This window comes from Phyllostomus discolor, chromosome 4 (genome assembly GCF_004126475.2).
Source record: "Phyllostomus discolor isolate MPI-MPIP mPhyDis1 chromosome 4, mPhyDis1.pri.v3, whole genome shotgun sequence".
NCBI lineage: Eukaryota > Metazoa > Chordata > Mammalia > Chiroptera > Phyllostomidae > Phyllostomus > Phyllostomus discolor.
This window is the reverse complement of record NC_040906.2, coordinates 174,351,055-174,370,226: the sequence shown is the minus strand read 5'-3', so window position 1 is coordinate 174,370,226 and position 19,172 is coordinate 174,351,055. Positions and strand designations below refer to the sequence as shown.

The 19,172-nt window shown below is 38.4% G+C and overlaps 2 protein-coding genes across 5 annotated transcripts in view; one reads left to right on the top strand and one right to left on the bottom strand.

Moving 5' to 3' along the window:
- The window catches only part of MCM9 (minichromosome maintenance 9 homologous recombination repair factor), a 72,649-nt gene that overhangs the window by 19,468 nt on the left and 34,009 nt on the right, over positions 1 to 19,172 (top strand). The window contains exons 8-10 of one of the 4 annotated variants that reach the window (XM_036024626.1): positions 6,757 to 6,762; positions 8,758 to 8,761; positions 11,498 to 11,621. The exons of the other annotated variants lie outside the window; for them this stretch is intronic. Of the exons in view, the coding sequence (XP_035880519.1) occupies positions 6,757 to 6,762; positions 8,758 to 8,761; positions 11,498 to 11,513 (26 nt within the window). The 3' untranslated portion in view covers positions 11,514 to 11,621. Of the gene's footprint in view, positions 1 to 6,756; positions 6,763 to 8,757; positions 8,762 to 11,497; positions 11,622 to 19,172 lie in introns of those variants that run through there. 4 annotated transcript variants of the gene reach the window in all.
- On the bottom strand, positions 535 to 14,228 carry ASF1A (anti-silencing function 1A histone chaperone). The gene is made up of 4 exons (XM_028508399.2): positions 13,729 to 14,228; positions 7,780 to 7,895; positions 3,506 to 3,682; positions 535 to 2,213 (listed from the first exon to the last, which is right to left on the bottom strand). The coding sequence occupies exons 1-4, from the start codon at positions 13,835 to 13,837 to the stop codon at positions 2,001 to 2,003; spliced, it is 615 nt and encodes a 204-aa protein (XP_028364200.1). The 5' UTR covers positions 13,838 to 14,228; the 3' UTR covers positions 535 to 2,000.

Here is a 19,172-nt window from a genome sequence, read left to right as displayed (position 1 = left end):
ACCTCCTCTCTTATCTCTTCCATGGCATAAGTCATTTGTTCATTTTGTATTCTCTGGACACAGCTATTTACTATGATCAAAAGGAGTAAAACCGGTTCAAAACCTTCTCACCGTAATTCGATTGTATCTGTAAATGAGGCTAAATGAGGAAAATAATTAGTTTCTCTGTTCCTCATTTTGAATTCTAAACTTCCTGTTTAAATTTTAAATATTAAAATTATTTTATAGAACATACCATCTTTTACTGAGAAATAATAGTTTTAAAGTTTCAGGCTTTTGTGAAAATTGGCTGTCCATTCACAGTGAAAACCTAACACTTGGTTGTCAATACAAACCAATAGAATCTACCAGAATAAAAACTCAGCAGTGAAATGCTTTACTGGTAATCTGGTTTATATATGCTTTATTTCTAACAAGCACATATCTTGTTCCTGTTATATTAATCACTGAGCTCTTTGTTGAAAAGTATTACTTTATTTTTAATATTAACATTTTCTTTTAATTGCAATTAGACAAAAAAGAAAATTTTCTTTATAGTTTTAACAGTAGGATGTATTTTATTTTTAAAGTCTGAACTAGTTTAGTGGACAGTATTTTAATAATCTGGTATATTAAATTTCAAAGTTTAACATTTAGCAAAATTCTGCTTCACAAATTCACTCTTTGAGAATGACAGGAAATATGTACAACTTAGATTCCATATTCAGACAAATGCCCTTTTCCCTTCCTCAAAATGAAAGTTTTAAAAAGTGTAGAGTATAAAAGTTTTAGATATGAAGGCACTGCATAACTCTGCATCATATGGCTGATGTCTTACTTAGCAGCAAGAGTCATGAGAATATTCTACACTTAATTTAATGAAGCATAAGAAACTTTCTGAGGAAGGACCTAGCTCTTATCAAAGAAAAAGAACCTTTTGGCCCATTTAGTTAATTCCTTTCCAAGACTGCTTTTAAAAAACTTATCTGGAAAAGCTATCTAGAATATGTCAGCTACAAAAATGCCTAATCTTATTCTGCATGAGTCTCAGGGGATATGGAGAAGAGCACTACATGTGTGAAAATATATATATTTCCAAAATAGTAACTTATCTGTTATGATAAAGCTTATATACCTACCCACATCCACTGTTTTCATATCAATGCTGCCAACAGATGAACTATGAAAACAATTTTAAAGAGTTAGGTTTATAATATTATCATAAAGCTAATGAACTGGCCTAAGTCATAATACACTCCTGTTCTTAAACTGAGGGAGTTTGTATCTGCTCTTTACATGTTGACGTCTTTGGGTGATAATGATGTGTATGGTTGAGTAAGTGTTCTTATGTCCTAAACGCTTACAAAAGCACAGACCATAGCCAAAAGACTTTAAAAGATTTAGCCACATTTGTTATTATCTTAGAAACAAAACTGAATGCTGTCTAACATTATGTGAACTGTAATAGTAGCCACACAAGGCTTCAAGATGGCCTGGAAAATCAGATCCTAACGTTCTTAGTAGCGTATAGTTGCATTTTTAGTCTTAAAGAAATTCTAGAGGATATGCCAAAAAAAAGGAAATCCACTCCTTAATTAAACCAAACTATGTTTTACACGAAGAAACATTTTAGTTGAAGTGTACTTTGTTCTTTTGAAGGCCAATAAACTTAGTGATCCAAAGATTATTGTCCAAGAGGCTAAGACATCTTTACAATCTGGTCTAATAATTCATATTTCTTTATAAGGGCTTTAATTACATATATAGGAGAAGAAAATAATGTTTTAATCAGATTAGTTTTAGAACAAACAAAATAACACATTAGAGAAAAAATTACTTAAAAATAGTTGTATTTATATTCCACAATTTGCTCAAATACTGGTTTTCTTATAAACTTTCTACAGGATGTTTTTAAAACAAATTCTTCACATTGTGTCTTAGTGACTATGAATTACGGAACTTCAGGGAAATAGTTCTGTGTGTTTTTATAGCTTAATTTGTACTAAAGGGATGGCAGGCGGTCACATGCAGTCCATGTGGGATTCTAACATAACATTTAGTGAGTTTTCTGATGTAGACCATCCCTTTGATGCTGAAGGTAATGCATCTGTTGAAAGAAGTGATTGTAGATTTGGATTACTGCTCTCTGCATCTTCCAGTTTTTCTGTGTTATCTTCCCAATTAATGTGGAATCTTGTGACTCTGGGATTAGATGCCAAAATGTTCCTTTGAAGCTATAGGGAGAAGGAAATATATCAATGGTAAACACTACAAAAGTTAGATCACCATGTACAAACAGAAGCTTAATAAAATGGTTCTTTACATTAATACTGCAAAAGGGCTAAATTCATATACATACAAAGGCCTAATATGTCAAAGCACTTAAAACATAACTTATAAACAAGGATGAGGGCTGCAGCAAAGAAATTACTTTAGCCTAATGGAAATAAGATATGCAGAATCTGAGGGAATCCAGATCTTTTGTAATACTAGCCAACAAAATATCTAAGTCCTCAATACTTCTGTTTTATGAAAGGGAGAGAATCTCTTCTTTTTGGAAGGTAGATGTTTCAGAGGATGCTTTCTTTAACAAACTGATATGCTTTTTAGATAGATGTGGTTTCTCTTAAGTAATATTTTCAAGGAAAATGAAAAATTCCCCCAAATATAACCTCTTGTTGTTAGTGGTTTCCTACCTTTTAATTATTATGGTTCATTCTTAAAAACAGTATTGTAGCTTCTTCTCTTTTTTCTATAAAGGTGCCATACAGGTAACTAATAAATTAGATCAATGGAAGGTCCCTACACCAGCATAAAAAACATTTTAGCCTCATTCCTTTTTACCTCCATGTAAGTTTTCTTACATAATCTGGCAGATAGTGTTGTGTTCAACCTCAAAAATCACCAGTTACTAAACTGTTACAGTTTCCAATGGAAATCATAAAGTACTAATTATTTTTGAGAACAGTGAATTATAGATTTCAGCTTCTCCCTTGGAAGCTAAGCTGTTTTCCATCACCGGGAATATTTTAACCTTTTAAGGACAGCACATAAAGCAAGGCATATAGGTGTTCTGAGAGAACAACACTCATATGAAAAACAAGTACAAAACTCCCTCCCCCTACACACACAATTTTGGGAGGAGTTACAGACAAAAATATTATTGGATAATCAGTACAACAAACATGAATTAGAATGTGCCAAAGACTGAAATGAACGGAATCATTATGTATGGGAAATGCCATAAAGAAAGCCATAAACAAAGGTCTGTTTCTTACAGGAGGCACTTCCTAAACCATCAGACTCAATGTACCTGACCAACATTAATTATTAATACCTATGACTCATCTGGAGAGAGGGTTTGAGTTCATCCATGGTAATGGAACCATGATTATTAGTTTGCCTAGCTGGCACATGGACCTCAAATTTACTTTGTCTCACAGCCATTTTCATGGTGTACTATGAAATGGCAATTGCTTAAAAAACTACATAGTAAAATATTAGACAGGAATAGTCAGAACATTACCTTAGAAAAGTCTGGTTTTACTGGTGGATTTTCCCTTAATTCTGTTTCGGTATATTCATTATTTACATAATAGCCAACTCTAATAAATTCTTGTCCTCGATAGGTACATGTAATTAGCACAACTGTTACACCTACTGCATCTGCATCTGGAATGAGTCCTGGATTAGGTGCATCAGCCTAGAATAATTTTAAAAGAAAAGAAACATACATCATAAAAGTCTGTTAATTGCAATAAAGACTAGAATTTTGGTTACCTTAAGCACCATAAGTTAAAGGCATAGCAACAAAAACCTGAAAATTATAGTGGGGAAGACAAATGCTTATTTTGGGGATTGACTTATAGCCAGAAAATATAGTTCACATTTTTCTCCACAGTATACTTACGTACCCTGGGTACTTGAAAGCATCACTACTTCTAGAGTAAAACAGTTCTGGCTACAGCATGTTGTCTCGGATGAGGGTTTATGCAATATTCAATTATAAAACCTTTCATGAAATACAGTAAACAAATCTATAGTCTTATTGATTGTAACCTTTCCCAGTCATAATTTTCAGACCAAAATTAGCTCATCATTTACACTGTTGCCAACATTAGCTACCTAAGCTCCAAGCTATTCCTGGTTCTTTCACCAGGTTTTAAAACTTCAAATGATTACCCCCAATTCTAAGATAAAAATCTCAGTTCTTTAATTTCATTGGTAAGGCTCTTAACAGTTTGTCTTCAACCAACATCTCCATTCACACTCCATTAACTCCACACATCTTACTCTTGTTCTGGAATCACACAGGTTCCTTAATGTGCAGTGATCTTTCATGCCTCTGCCTTGGATAGTTTCTTAGGCCTAAACTGTCCTTTCCCTAATAGCCTGATAAATTTATCTTTTAAAGTTGGCACCAAATGTATCTTTCCTAGTGAAGCCCTTTCTAATTCAAAAGTTAGTAATCAATAGCAATATTTTTATGCACTCATGATATTCATAAATCCTCCACTAACAGATGTCTAACAACCTAAATGTTTACCTTTCAAGCTTGCCTGTCATTCTAAGCCTCATCTTGGGCAAGAGTCCCATCCAGTTCATCTTTATAATCTCATGTCTGGCACAGCTCTGAGCACACAATATATTATCATTTTGAAATTCATTAATAACTCAATTCCTGCCCTGAAGCGGTTCATGATCTCTTTGAAAAGATACCAAAATAGGGACAGAGAGGGTCTGTCCCGAGAATCCCTCCACAGAGGTGTTAGGTTACTCACAGGGTACCTAAAGAGTTTCCCTGGAAGTCGTACAGATGGGAAATAGAGGTAGTTCAGTACTGATATGGAGACTTTGCCCCAGTTTTTCCCATCCTCTCAGCAAATTGGTTCTAGGCATGTTTATGTTTTACAATTTGTTTGCCAAAGGTTTCAGCTTGAGCAAAATCAAGTAGAAAAACCTGTAAACCTCTCAGATCCTTTAGAGTGGAGAAGTCATAGGCAGAGATCTTTGACTCTAATCAGCAGTTCTAGGCAGGTGTGTGGACATCTTAGGCTAGCCTTTGACACTCATGAGAAACACATTTATTCTGAGAGGCAGAGTACTATGGCGGTTGATTTAAAGCACAAAACAAAATCTGAATTTTAGTACCCTTCTGCTGATAATGGTACAATTTGTAAAATGCATAGGCTGAACATATGGTCTAAATCACATGTGCACTGTCACCAAGGTAAAACCGGTGGAAAACCACTAGAAGCAAAGATTTTTTAATAATCTTTTTCTACAGCACTGTAAGCCAAAGCTTAGGAATGTTCTTAACAACATAAACAGAAAATATTTTTAAGGGTTTGTTTTAAAAACAAGGGATTTATTTACAAGTTTTCATAGTCGCACAAAAATCTCTTGACATGCAGTGGTGTATCACTCACTGCATGTCAAATGAAGTTTCTTACCATTGGGATGGCCAAAAAGTTCGTTTGTTTTTTTTTTTCTGTAAGATGGCTCTAATAGTGCTTAGTTGCCTTAACTCCATTTGAAACAATTTTGTTAGTCTGTATTGTGATAGCTGTCATATCACTGTGCATTTAAAAAAGAAACAAACAGCAAAATTGGTGAATTTTTGTGCAGCCATTTTAATATTAAAGATGGAAGAAGATAAGCAACATCTTTGGTATGTTTTCTTATTTCGAGAGAGGCAAAAACTCAACTGAAATGCAAAAAAAAAGATTTGTACCCCCAAAATTTATGGAGAAGGTGCTGTGACTGATCAAATGTGTCAAAAGTGGTTTGTGAAGTTTCATGCTGGAGATTTCTTACTAGATGATGCTCCACAGTCGGATAGGCCAGTTGAAGTTGATAGTGATCAAATTGAGATATTAATTGAGAACAATCAATGTTATACCATGCAGGAGATTGCTGACATACTCAAAATATCCAAATCAATAAAGTTATTGGTGAAAGTGGAAAAATATGTCTTTTATTTTATGGAAAAACTAAATGGACATTTTGGCCAACCCAATACATCATGAATAATCATCAGTGAAGTACAGGTTCTCCAGGCTTGTGGATCAAAGCAAATGGCTTCTTCATATAACAAACAATTTCAAGAAGCTAAAAGAATAAAAGTTCATTCTAAATACAGAAATAGGGCACTATTTTTGTCAGTAATTGTACTTGACTGCTTTAGTCCTCGTTTAATCCTCATAACATTTTTATGCAGTAGCATGTCTCCACATTTTATAGGTGACTGAAGGAGGTTAGGGGACCTGTCTGAAGTCACACATGTCTAATAAGCCTTGAGGTGGTATTAGAAGCAGGCCTATAACTGCAGGAATTCCCCCTACACACTCATTCTCTGGTACCTACCCATGTATTTCACCAAGGTTATGCACTTACACAGCCCAGGTTAACAGCACTTTAATATATTTGAGGGTTTTTTTTAATGGTTTAAGTACAGTAAATTACCTGTCACTTTTTAATAAAAAGCACTGAGGCCTGACCCGTGTGGCTCACTTGGCTGGGCATCATCCTGCAAAGCAAAAGGCTGATTCCAGGTTAAGGCACATGCCTGGGTTGCAGGGTCAGTCCCTGGTTGGGGCAGGTATGAGAGGCAACCTATCAATGTTTTTCTCCCCCTCTTTCTTTCTCTCTTCCCCCCTCTCTCAAAATAAATAAATAAAATGTTTAAAAAGCACTCAAGCTAGGTAAGAGACCAAAATTCTGAATATTCTATTTAGGAGAGGAGAGGGAATGATAGCAGCTCTAAAGATATCATAGGTTTGAGTGAGTCTTGGCCCATATGTCATGAGATTATCTCAGCTACATTATTCACTTAAATTGGTCCCATCTGTGAAGTGAGAAAATGGAGAATCAGGGATAGGAAGAGTTAATTTTCTCTCTGGATGAAGTCTCTTCTGTGGACTCTACTGAACTGATGGGACTCTGCTGGAGAAACACTTGCAACACAATTAACAGTTTTTTAAAAACCTGTGGCCTAGTTACTGTCTGGAGTATTATAAATCTCTCCCTCTAATAAGCATGGATAATTCGAAAGTGACTGAATAGTTTTATACAATAATTTAAAATGGATTAAAAGAAGTAACTTTTGAACACAAAAGACAATGAAGTGTTGGCAGAGACCCAAGTACTGCCAGTGGTACCTGAGAATATAATTTACATTAGAATTTGCCCTCACACAGACTTGTAAACAGACTTGTAACAGTAATCCTTTACAAAATGTATAGATTAGATTCTTTTGTAAACTAGACTTTTCAATTCTAATGAGGCAAGATCAGAGTAGATCTCTAACATACCTGTTAACCTAGATTACTTACTGATTAGGCTAAAATAAAGTTGTTTTTGTTATATCACCATCACTCCTAGTGGCTGAAACCATAAAGTCAAGCTGCATATATATTAACTATACCAATAAGTAGAATACATTTTGAATCCCTGTTTTGGGCTGCTGGACGGCTACCTCCCTGAAAGTCTTGATACCAAGGGTCTATTCAGAGAAAAAGCCCAAAATTAACCACCACGTGTGCCATGACACAGTATAAGATTTACTGCATGCTGTGCAATCCCTGAAGTAAACATCACATTAACATGTCTCAACACACAAAATCAAGAGGTGGCCTTCCTTTATAACACAGAGCCTTCTTCCTAAAACATGAGAGAAGCAGATAAAAAGTGAATGCAGCAGCAGCAAAGTGATTTAACCCAAAGGAAAGGGATAAGAACCACGTGAGACAGTCTGTTAGCAATATATCTGGCATATATATTGACCAAGAATAACCTTACCTGAAATACAAACATATGCCTTCCTGCAGGAACAGGGCCCACTAAAACAGAGTCTAAAACTTGATCATATTCTTCACTTTCTGCAGAGCCCACATAGATAATTTTCCACTCCAAGTCTAGGGTTAAAAAGCAAAACATTGTTTCATATTCAGTAATTACATTACAAGATGACACAAAAAACCCTCTTAATGTCCACTTAGCCATTTATTGGCTGTTAAAATTGGCTTTTCATAGCAGAAAATCCAGGAAGGCACTGAACAACAGCTCCTTAAGAAATTCTTACATTTCGTACCAGTTTCTCAGAATGCTCTTCTGTGAAACACTAGTCCCTGGGCAGGGCTCCTCAAAAACAAAAGAACATGGCCCCAAACTTGGGAAATGCTTCAACCTTGTCTTGAGGATTCATAAAGCACACTGGCAGAGTGTGTTCTGAGACATCCAGTAAAAACCAATAATGTTAATCCATCATTTCCCAAATTTGTTGGCTATGGAATCACATACCCTGCCCACTTTATTCATGTCATATTTTAACTTATTGAACTGCCCCATACTATGTTGCACCCATCCCAATCATCAAAGAGCTCCACAGTGGAAAAATCTTAGCCAAATTCCCTGTTGCTCAGGAGGGGCTTCAGCTCATCACCTGTTAAAGGACCACAGCCTGGTTTCTTGCTAAATGCACCCCTTCATGTCATACTTTTAATTGGGACGAAGAAAACAAGAATCCTTTGGCCACTTGAGAATATCGAGTGGGAAAGGTACAAGGAAGAACAAGACACATGCAAAATGCAACCCAAGACATTCTGTGTAATTCAGTAATTGTATGTAGTTCAGACTTTATTGAGCACCTTTTACAGCATGCTCTGTGAGAACACAGTAAAATCACTTCTCTTGAAGGAGCCCCCTTTTTAGCAGGGCAAGGAATAAACTCACAAATACAAATCATCTGAGACCGCCTGGGCCCCTCAGTGTGTTCAGCAGTGTGTGGCCTGGCTCTTGCATTCACTCCCCTGAGACTACATCTGCCCTCCCAGAGGAGGTGGGTGTTTCTGGATCACTTGTGGAGAATCTAGTTGGTGCCACCAAGTGTTGCCATTTTTGTGTAATTGTGTAGGTATTTTTGTTCCTTAAGTAGGTATCAGAAATAGTATCAGTACTATTTATCCATATAGTATTTATTAACCACAATTTATGGAACTAAAACACCTTTAGGTTTACATTGTACTTTCTCTTTTGAAGTCAGTACTCATTTTCTAAAGACGCATTATATCATGGCTCTGTCCTAGACTAGGCCGATTTATTTCCAGCTTCTAGTGCATTTCCAGATGCAGAGTTCTGCATCTGACATCTCAACAGATCATCTATTTATTCATGGAGATTAAGAGAGGAAACAAGCAATATGAATATCTAGTCAGAAGGAACAGCAAATACAAAGGCCCAGGAGTAGGAGCATGCTTGGCAAGAAAAAGCAAGGCTGCTGAGACATGATGAGCAAAGAGGAAAATTACCCACCAGGACATGGGAGGTAAGGGGTGTGGCCAGATTATGAAAAATTTTCAAGACCATCATAAAGACTTGAGCTTTTACTCTAAGTGGCATGGAAAGCCACTGGAGGGTTTTGAGTGGACAAGTGACACGATCCAACTTTCATTTCAGAAGGATCATTTTGGCTGCTGTGTTCAGTACAGACTATAAGAGGGCAAAGGAAGAACCAGAGTATTTCAACAAATGAGGCAAGGTTGTGGTGGGTTGGACCACACATAGCCATGGGGGTGAAAAACAGTCACATTCTGGGTAAATCTTGAGGATAATATAGCAAGTCACTTTTTTTTTTTTTTGGTAGGGGATAGGGGAGGAAAACAATCAGGAGTTAGTTTTAGACATAGGCAGTTTGAGATGTTCACTGAATATCTAAGTGGAAATAAAGAGATCTAATAAAGTTAGGAAATTGTCAACATGTAAAGCCTTTTAAATATTTAATAGGTAGGATTCCTAGGGAGCTAACCTTGGGGCTGTCCAAAGTTAAAGAGGCCAGGGAGATGAGGAAGACTCAGTAAAGGTTACAAAACCTGTGAAATACGTAACCCAAAAGCCAAGTGGTAGTACTGTTTTTAAGGGTGTGAACCTGTTAAACCAGCCAAGTGAGGATAAGACTAGGACTTCTCATGTGCAGGTTTTCATATTTTGTTCATTTCATATCTCTACATAGTGTTCTTGGCCTCTTAATTGTTTGTAAGTTGGCACGTATGGTTGGACAGTCCTGATTTATAAATCTTTTATAAAATACCTACTATGTGTTGGGCGTTGGTCATGCCACTTCACACCTATTGTTTAAACCTCCAACAGCTTTATCATATGGATTTAATTATACATACTATGCAAATGAGAAAGTTGAGGCTTTGAGAGGCCAAGTAAGCTACCCAAATTCACACAGTAAATCAAAGAATCAGAATCCAAGCTGTCTCTGCAAAAGCCTGGGCTCTGTCCAAAAATGTAACTGAGAACGTAAAATTCTTCCCTTACTAGTCATGGGGGGATAATCTAGGCTGTAACTCAGGGAATACCTGGTACCTTAATTTTTATATTTATGGATTGCTTGCTGTAAATACTGAGTTTCAAATTCTTAGTACTTATTTATATATTAGCATCAGTTTTATCCTTAATTAAAAACAAAAACCTAGCTTTCATTCCCCTGCCCCCTATATTGGAAGAAGGGAAAGGGTCAGATGCTTTGCACAGGTTATCAGTTGAAGGAGTTAATTTTAAAAGTTAACTCATTGTTTCACTTAATCAGGGTAATCCTGTTGGGCGTGGGGTAATCATCAAAGGAACTTTTAAAAAACGTGTGGTCTAGTGGAAAGTATTGGGTTGGCCAAAAAGCCCACTATTTTTTTCTGTAAAATAAAAGACATTTTTCATTTTCACCAATAACTTTATTGACTGGGATATATTTGAGTATGTCAGCTATCTCCTGCTATTGGCTTCTAGTGGGTAGAGGACAGGGGTGCTGCTAAACATCTTCTAATGCATAAGACAGCCTCATGGCAAAGAATTACTTGGCCAAAGAAACTTCACAAACCACTTTTGACATGTTCGATTCATCACAGCAGTTTCTCCATACACTGCACAAATCTCTTTTTTTGTGTTGCTATTGCATTTTTACCTTTCTTGAAATAATAAAACATAATGAAAATGTTGCATTTCTTCTTCTATCTTCAATATTAAAATGGCTGCACAAAAATTCATGAATTTTGGTAAGTTTTTTTTAATGCAAGCAGGTATGATAGCTGTCACAATACAATCTAACAAAATTGTTTCAAATGAAGTTAAAGACAATTAAGCACTACCAGGGCCATCATATGGGAAAAAAATGTACTAAGACTTTTTGGCCAACCCAATAGTATATAGTCTTTGGGAATTAGAACAAGCCTCAAGTTTGAAAGTATGAAGCACCACACTCAATTCTGGTACATTGTAAGTATTCCACTGACATGTAGCCATATTGGGAACAACTAAATTATTTTAAACGCAAATAGTCCTCACAGGTTTTTTCCTGAAGCAAAGCTTTTAAAGGAAAGTTTTAAAAATTGGGGGGAGAGGGAACTGCTGACAAGTATGAAAAAATAGTGGCCAACCTCTGGCTTGAGACAAAATTATAAAGCGAAAATTTTTCTTCAGAATATTCTGTAGTCTCATTTCAAGAATAGATTTTTTAAAGAACTGCAGTAATATAAAAGTATTTTCCTTAAATCACCCAGCCTCTAGGTGGAGTACACAAGCATGGCACCTTTTTGAAAGATTCCTTTGCAGCTTTGGTGTGACTCAGCTTTAACTTTTTGAAAAGAAACACACACACACACACACACACACACACTATGCCCAATCTAGGTGCCCTGGGGGGTGACATATACAAGGAGAAGTATGTGTATTCTTGACATTAGGATTGTAAAATTTCTGTCAAAAGTGAAACACAGTTTTTCCATGAATGGCAGGTTTCAACCATCCAATATGAAGGCTCTGTAACAACATCCTGAGTCATCTATCTTCCTTATTCAGAATTGGCTCCTAAAATGGAAGTTATCACTTGAGAAAAAACACCCCAGTATACATTGGGATGAACTGATCAATGGTTTCACTTGCATTCATCCATTTTTATATGCAACTGGAAATAAGATGGACAAATTACAGACTTGAGTATAAAAAAAATGGACCTGGTAACTGAAATGCTTATAGTTTTACTATGGGAAAGTAATCAAATGGTTTCAAAGTAGTAAGAAAATTCCTCTTTAATTTTATTATCAATGGCCTATTTAGAAGTTAGTTTAACAAATGAAACACCTTTCAAAATGTGCACTACATATTATACATGTGCATATGTGCCTTATAAATATATTTAAACTGGAAGAGTACAGATTAACGTGTTAACTATGGTTACTTACAGGAGTAAGAGATGGGGAAGGCACTGGGTACAGAGGACTGTTATTTCATGTCTGTATAACTTTTTCAAAGTTTATTAAGTGTATATTTTTATAATTTAAAAAACACCCTGCATAAAATACATTTTATAGAAATTTAAAAAACTAGTTGTTAAAGTGAAAATCCCTTACATGCTTTGATCAGCGCAATAATTTAAATGCACTTTGTTAAATAAGTTTGTAAATTCAAAGATGCCTCCCCTATTTAATTTGCAAAACGACCATTGATGAAATTAACCCCCCCTCAAATTTCGAAAATAAAGCACTGACTTATTTAATAAAATTTCAAAGATAAAACCTTGGCAAGTTTTAGCTTCCTAAATATTACTCCACATATTTAAAAAATATTTCTGAAAACCTTAAAACGTACTTAGAAAAAATAGTAAAAATTTGTGAATTGCCATTAGGACTTTACCTTTTATTTCCTAGCCCATTTTTGTGTTTTATGTTCAGGGTGTTTGGATGTGGAGTTATTTTAATTAGAGTTCAACACGTTCTTGAAGTAAAGTCTTCTTTCACACTACTTAGTCCTGGTAATTATTTAAGTGTTTTACTTATTTCTGCTCTTGGGTTAAATGTAACTTTCTAGCTTAGCAATCTTTTTCTTCCTGAGAGAGAGGAGAGAAGATTTCAGTCATTAAGAAAGAGTCCACGTTGGTCCGGGAGAGCCTGCGCGCCAGCATCCTGTGCGCCCAGAGCATCCCGAGCGCCCGCCGGGAAGTGCCGGCCAGGGAGCACCCGCGGCCCCCGGGGAGTGCCGGCACCCGGTCCGCGGTGCCGAGCCTGCGCCCGCCTCCCCCGCTGGTTGGTCGAGGGAGCCAGAAATCAGCGAGAGGACAGCCTCGCTCTCCTCCCCAAAGCCGCCGGGCATGGCCACCCAGGAGAGTACGGCAACTCCACCGTAAGCTCTAAAAATGGATTCGCCTTTCCACTCAGGGGTAGGAAGGTGGGCAGGCGGGGCGCCGTGTTCGTCACCCACGGAGAGGAGGCGTCGTGACGCCGGGGTCGGTGGCCCAATTCTCTGCTCTGGATAAGATGGCTCCGCTGCTAACTCGCCGGCGCGACCACACACATGCCTGTCCCTTCCCAGCCTTTCCGTCGGGGCCACGGAGACCACGGAGGCCGTTCCCCGCGCGGGGCCAGCCCGGCACGACACCCGGCCAGCGCCGACGGCGCGAGTGCGGGTCTCGCGAGTCGCCCGCCCGCCAGACAAAGCTGACAACATGGCTACCTCCGCTCGAATAAGTTCCTAGCAAGTTGAGCCGCGGCAGGCGCCCGGGCTACGGCCGGACGCCTCCCGCGCCTCGGCAGCCGTCGTCCATCAACTTCAAGTTTCCCTCCGCAGAGCCGAGCCCGGATCCCGCAGCTCGCCCAGCGTCAAGCAGCGGCCGCCCGCGCGAGGCCGGGCCCGGGAAACTTTCAACGTCTGCAGCCCGCAACTGACAGCCCGGCGGCGGGCGGGAGTCCGACTCACCTTCAGACAGGTCCTCGATGCACTCGAAGGTGATCTCGAACTGGAATGGGTTGTAGAAAGGAGAAGGGTTATCCAGCACCACTACATTGTTCACCTGAACCTTTGCCATATTTTGAAAAGAACACAAACAATGGGAACGGGGGCTTGTTGCGGCACAATAAAGTCCAACGCGCGGCCGTTCGGGAGAGTGCAGACCCCCGCCCCGGCGCCGGCCCAACGTCTTGCAGCGGCGACTTGAGAAACTTTTTTTTCCTCTTTTTATTTACACGGGAACACTCCACAGTGTTTTGCAGCTTTCCTATTTCACTAAACTACAGCCCATTCTGCTCTGATAACTAGCAGCGTTGCTCGCGATTGGCTGCACCGGAGCTCTGACCCTCCTCCTTCAGCGAGGGCCTCCGCAGCAAGCAAGAGGGGCTCCCGCTCTCAGAATGGACTCGGAAACTTTAACTGCGGCTCCACCTGCTGGTGTGGATTAGGACAAAGGCGGCGAACAAAGTGAGTGGAATACAGGCTGGGAGGCCCTCGCGGAGGCTGCCGCCGCTGCCGCCGGCGGGGGGTGGGGCAGCGCAGGCCCCGCCCCCCGGCCCGGCGGCTCTCGCGCCATACATCGGGCGTGGCCCGAGCGTGGCGGGGGTCTGAGGGGTGTGGCCAAGGCTGAGGCGGCGGGAGGCGTGGCCGAGGCGAGGAGGTGTGCTCGCGGCTGCATCGGTGGTGGGAGGGTGTGATCCTTGATGCCTGCTCCGCGAGTTTGCTTCGTGGTTTTCTTTTTTTTCTTTTTGCATCAGTCCAATGGCTATGCCGGCTCTACCGAATTTAGCAGATGTGGCTGGATTGTATGCACTAGGTTTAGCTCTCTGTGTATGTATTGGATAATATTTGCGGTAGAGGGAAGCGTGGATTGCAGTGTAAATAAATTACATTTTATAGACCGATGCCAGCTCAAAAGGAGCAAAGCCATTTTGGAAATCTAGTTCTTAGCCAATATCTGCGTTTGGGCACGATAGCACTGTTAGATACAAAATGTGGGGCGAGAAGACACAATTTGCACACCCACTTTGCTTGGAAAATCTGAATATTTCGGCTGCATCTGAGTCTTTCTCCTCCCTTTCCAATCTGGAAGGTCCTAGAATAAGAAAAAGATTACTAGAGATGTTATCAGTTACACCCCACGGTTCTGCCCTTTGATGGGCATACCAGGAACATAAAAGGAGAATATGAAAGTATCAAGAGACCAAAGAGCCACAAATATAAGGGAAAAGGAGAGTAGAGAACACAAAGGCATACCAAGTCATATCATAAATTTTTCACAAAATCTATGACCTAAACGGTTAGTAAATAAAAATTTATGGCACCAAACACAAGTTCTGGGGAGCCTTTGCTTGATTCATCAACATGCAATGTGGAATAACTTATGTTGCTTAACTACCATTGTTGGGAAAGGGAGAGCTTTTAACACACTTATAAGATTGTTGAACTGTTTATATGTACTAAACAAGAGTGATACAGAGTTTTATCTTACTGCTTGCTGTTCATAAACCATCATTTTTCCTTTAAGTGTTGTGAATGAAATGACTACTTGGCTACTTAAATTTAGAGAGAAAATCAATTCTTAAGTATCATCTATACTGGAAGAGTTTTCTCTTAGTATAGTGCCTGGAATTTTGAGTTACCATTCTTCTGGCATCGTTCATACTTAAGTAGGTTGCATTTGATGAGACATCTTCATCTAATGGTCTTTTGAGAGTTAATACAGGACAGCTATTTACCAGGCCTTCGACATTTAGGAAAACTAGAGTTGGGGGGGGGGGGGTCCCATTTTATTGTCAATGGATTAAACAGTCAAATAAGCCCCACCAAAAATGGTTTTCTCAAGCACAGTTGTTTGTGAGCATTAGAGTATGAGTCATACTGTGGTGATAGGGTCTGTATGCATACCACAAGGTCTGTCCAGAAAGTATCCAGCCACATATTATGACTAATAGAGACATTTATTGAAGAAGGTACAAGATACAAGAAACATTGTACATAGGACAATGACACCTCATTCCCCTTCAAAGTAGGCACCTTGGGACCTCACACAGTTCTCCCAGCATCTTTTCCACTGTTCACAACACTTTGCATAATCCTTTGTTGGAATCAGCATTAGCTACCCTGTAGTATTTTCCTGAACATCATTAATGGTCTGAAATCTCTTCTCTTTCAAAGATGATTTTAGTTTTTGGAAAAGTCAGAAGTTGTAGGGTGCCAAATCTGGGCTGTAGGGAGGCTGAGTCACCTGGGTGATTTGATGTTTCACAAAAAAACTGCACAAGACGTGATACATGAGTGGGGCTCATTGTCGTGATGAACCTGCAAATCACCAGTTGCCCATAGCTGTGGCTTTCTCAATCATCTGAATAGTTTCTGCAGATGAATGTTCAAACTTAATGCAAAATTTGATGCAGATTTGTTGCTCTACTTGCTCAGTCATTTTGAATGTGATGGCCACATAGTATATATGCTCATTCAATGGTGTCCACCACCCCCACTGACTAATACATTGAAGTCGTCATTGTTCACCTGTGAGTATTCCAGTCCACTCTCCTTGGTGGTCAGGTTACATCAATGTTGCACAAATCATTTTTATTATATTAACAATGGCTAGACTTTTTCTAGACAGTTCTCATATATATATTTTGAGCCTCAAAACACCTTGGTGTGGTAGGATGGTAAGGTATTGTATTATCATTCCCATATAACAAATAAGGACACTGGTGCTCAGAATCCTGTTCCTTTCATTGCTGACCAAGTGATTATGTACTTTCATTTCACTGTGTCAGATACTTAAAGTGGACTTTATGTGTAGAAAAAGCAATTGGTATAATTTCTGTAATAATGAATTGATTAATCTAATTTTTGAGGAACAAAGGTCCATGAATGAGGTTGGCCCAGGTAAATACTAAGAGTGAGAGCAGGCCCAAGCCAAGCAAAGCTGTGAGAGCCTCCCCATGAGGCACTGCCTATGTACAGCCTCCTGTTGCAGAAGAGGTGATTGGGGAGCAAGAGAATGTGTGGAATGAATCTTGGAATGCATCCTTATACTTTTTATAAAGTTTCCATATTAGTGTACCCCTCCCCCATTCTTTGCTCCCCTTCCTTGATAACAGTTTCACTGTTTTGTGTTCATTCCTACCCACCATTAGGTTACAATTGTGTTGAAAATACAAGCTGTGTCTGAGCCCTTATCCAGTCCATAGGTGGACTGGACTGTGGAACACCCTTCATATAGCTATCAATGATATCTCTCTGCTTCTGAAGCACCATAATGTTTGTTGTTGACAATTGGGGTGATGTTAACATTCTGACAGAAGAATTTTAATGGAAATGCTTAATAATTATTTTCTGTTTCTTGTATCTAGTTTTTTACCTTTGTTTTTAGTCCTCTTATATGAAGCTCCTCTAAACTCATTTTCCTCTTGAACTCAGTCTCCACTTATAATCCATCATCCTTCACATTTTACATTCCATTCTTTTCTTTCTAACCGTCCACCTCTCCCATTCATCAGAGGCTTTGTCCTTTTCCTGATAGGCAGGAGAAATGTGGTCAGTAGAGAGAGGCCTCAAATCTTTAAACATTTCTTGGCTAGACCACTGCTTGCACAAAGCCACTGCTAAGCATAGCGGCTTTTTTAGTTGGTTACTATAGAGACAGATGACATTAAATGGAGATACCCTTGACAGAAACTAGGCACGTAAGCTTTGTGAATTTGGACACATTATTTTCAGGGTTGTTTAGAAAAGGTCAAAAAGTAGAAAGGCTAGGAAGTGGAAGGCTTTCATAAATGAACTAATAGGTAAATAGTCAGTGGATTTTTAGGTTGGTAAAATTTGTGTCGCTACTGCCTTGAATCCAGCATGTGAAGAATCTACCTCCAACTAGTCCCATTATGATTACACAGTGACTTTTTAAAAATAACAGCTGTGCTACTATGAACATTTGTGTACAAATTTCTGAAGGGGACAGATGTTTTCATTTCTCTGGGTCTTAGGAGTGGAATTGCTGGATGATATAGTAACTCTTTATGAGGAGCTACCAGGCTGTTTTCCAAAGTGGCTGCACCATCTTACATTCCCACCAGCAATGTATGCGCATTCCAATTTCTCCACATCTCTCCCAACCATTGTTATTCTGTCTTTCTGATTATAGACATGGGTGGTATGTGAAGTAGTGTCTCATTGTGGTTTGATTTACATTTCCCTGAGGGCTAGAAATGTTGAGCCTTTTTCATTTGCTTTTGACTATTTGTATATCTTGTGTGGAGAAATGTCTATTTGAGTCCTTGGCCATTTAAAAAATTGGGTTTTTTCTTTATTATTATTGAACTATAAGAGTTCTTTATTCTAAATACAAGCCCTTTATCAGAGACATATTTACCAAGTTTGGAGAATTTTTCTCCTTTTCTGTGGATTATTTTTTCATTTTCTTGGGAGTGTCTTTTGCAGTACAAAGCTTTTAATTTTGATGAAGTCTTTTTTTTTTTTTTAATTTTGCTTTTGGTGTCATTTATCAAAAACATTGCCCAATCAAAGACCATGAAGATTTACCCCTCTTTTTTTCTTCTGAGAATTTTATCTGGCAGCACCTTATATTTAAGTCTTTGATTTGATTAGAATGATTCTTTAGTATATGGATCCAAATTCCTGTTTTTGCATATGGATGTCCAATTTCCCAGCGGCATCTTTTGAAAAGATTATTCTTTCCTCAATGAATTGTCTTGGAACTCTTATCAAAAGTGAGTTGACTGTAAATATATGGGTTCCTCTCTGCACAGTCAGCTCTTTTGGTCTGTACCCTATGCCACTATCACACTATTGATCATTGATCATTGTCGCTTTGTAGTAAGTTTTGAAATCAGAAAGTTTGAGTCCTCCAAAATTTTTTTTCAAGATTATGTTGATGGTTTGTGATTCCTTGAATTTCCATGTAGATTTTAGGATCACTTTGTCAATTTCTACAAAGAATACAGCTGAGAATTTGTAGATCCCTTTAGGAAATATTGCCATTTTAACAATGCCTGTTAGTGTATGCCTGTCAGTGAATATAGGATGTGTTTTCATTTAAGTCATCTTTAATTTCTTTTAACAATGTTTTGTAGTTTTCAGGTATAAGATTTTATGCTTGTTTTATTAAATTTATTCCTAAGTATTTTATTCTTTTCGATGCTATTGTAAATGGAATTAGTATTTTCTTCATATAGTCTTGTATTCTTCATTGCAAGTGTATAGTTATAGACTTGACTTTTAAAAATTGATTTTTTATCCTTCAACTTTGCTGAACTTGTTTACTAGTTGTAATAAAGTTTTAGTGAATTCCTTCGGATTTTCTTCATGTAAGATCATGTCATTTGCAAATAGAGGTAACTTTTACTTCTCTTTTCCCCAGCCTTTTATTTCATTTTTTG

Coding starts and splice junctions, on each gene's coding strand:
- ASF1A (XM_028508399.2), bottom strand. CDS start 13,837: ATGGCAAAGGTTCAGGTGAACAATGTAGTGGTGCTGGATAACCCTTCT. Junction 7,896..13,728: donor CATCGAGGACCTGTCTGAAG/GTGAGTCGGACT, acceptor TTTTAACCCTAG/ACTTGGAGTGGAAAATTATC. Junction 3,683..7,779: donor GGCATATGTTTGTATTTCAG/GTAAGGTTATTC, acceptor AAATTATTCTAG/GCTGATGCACCTAATCCAGG.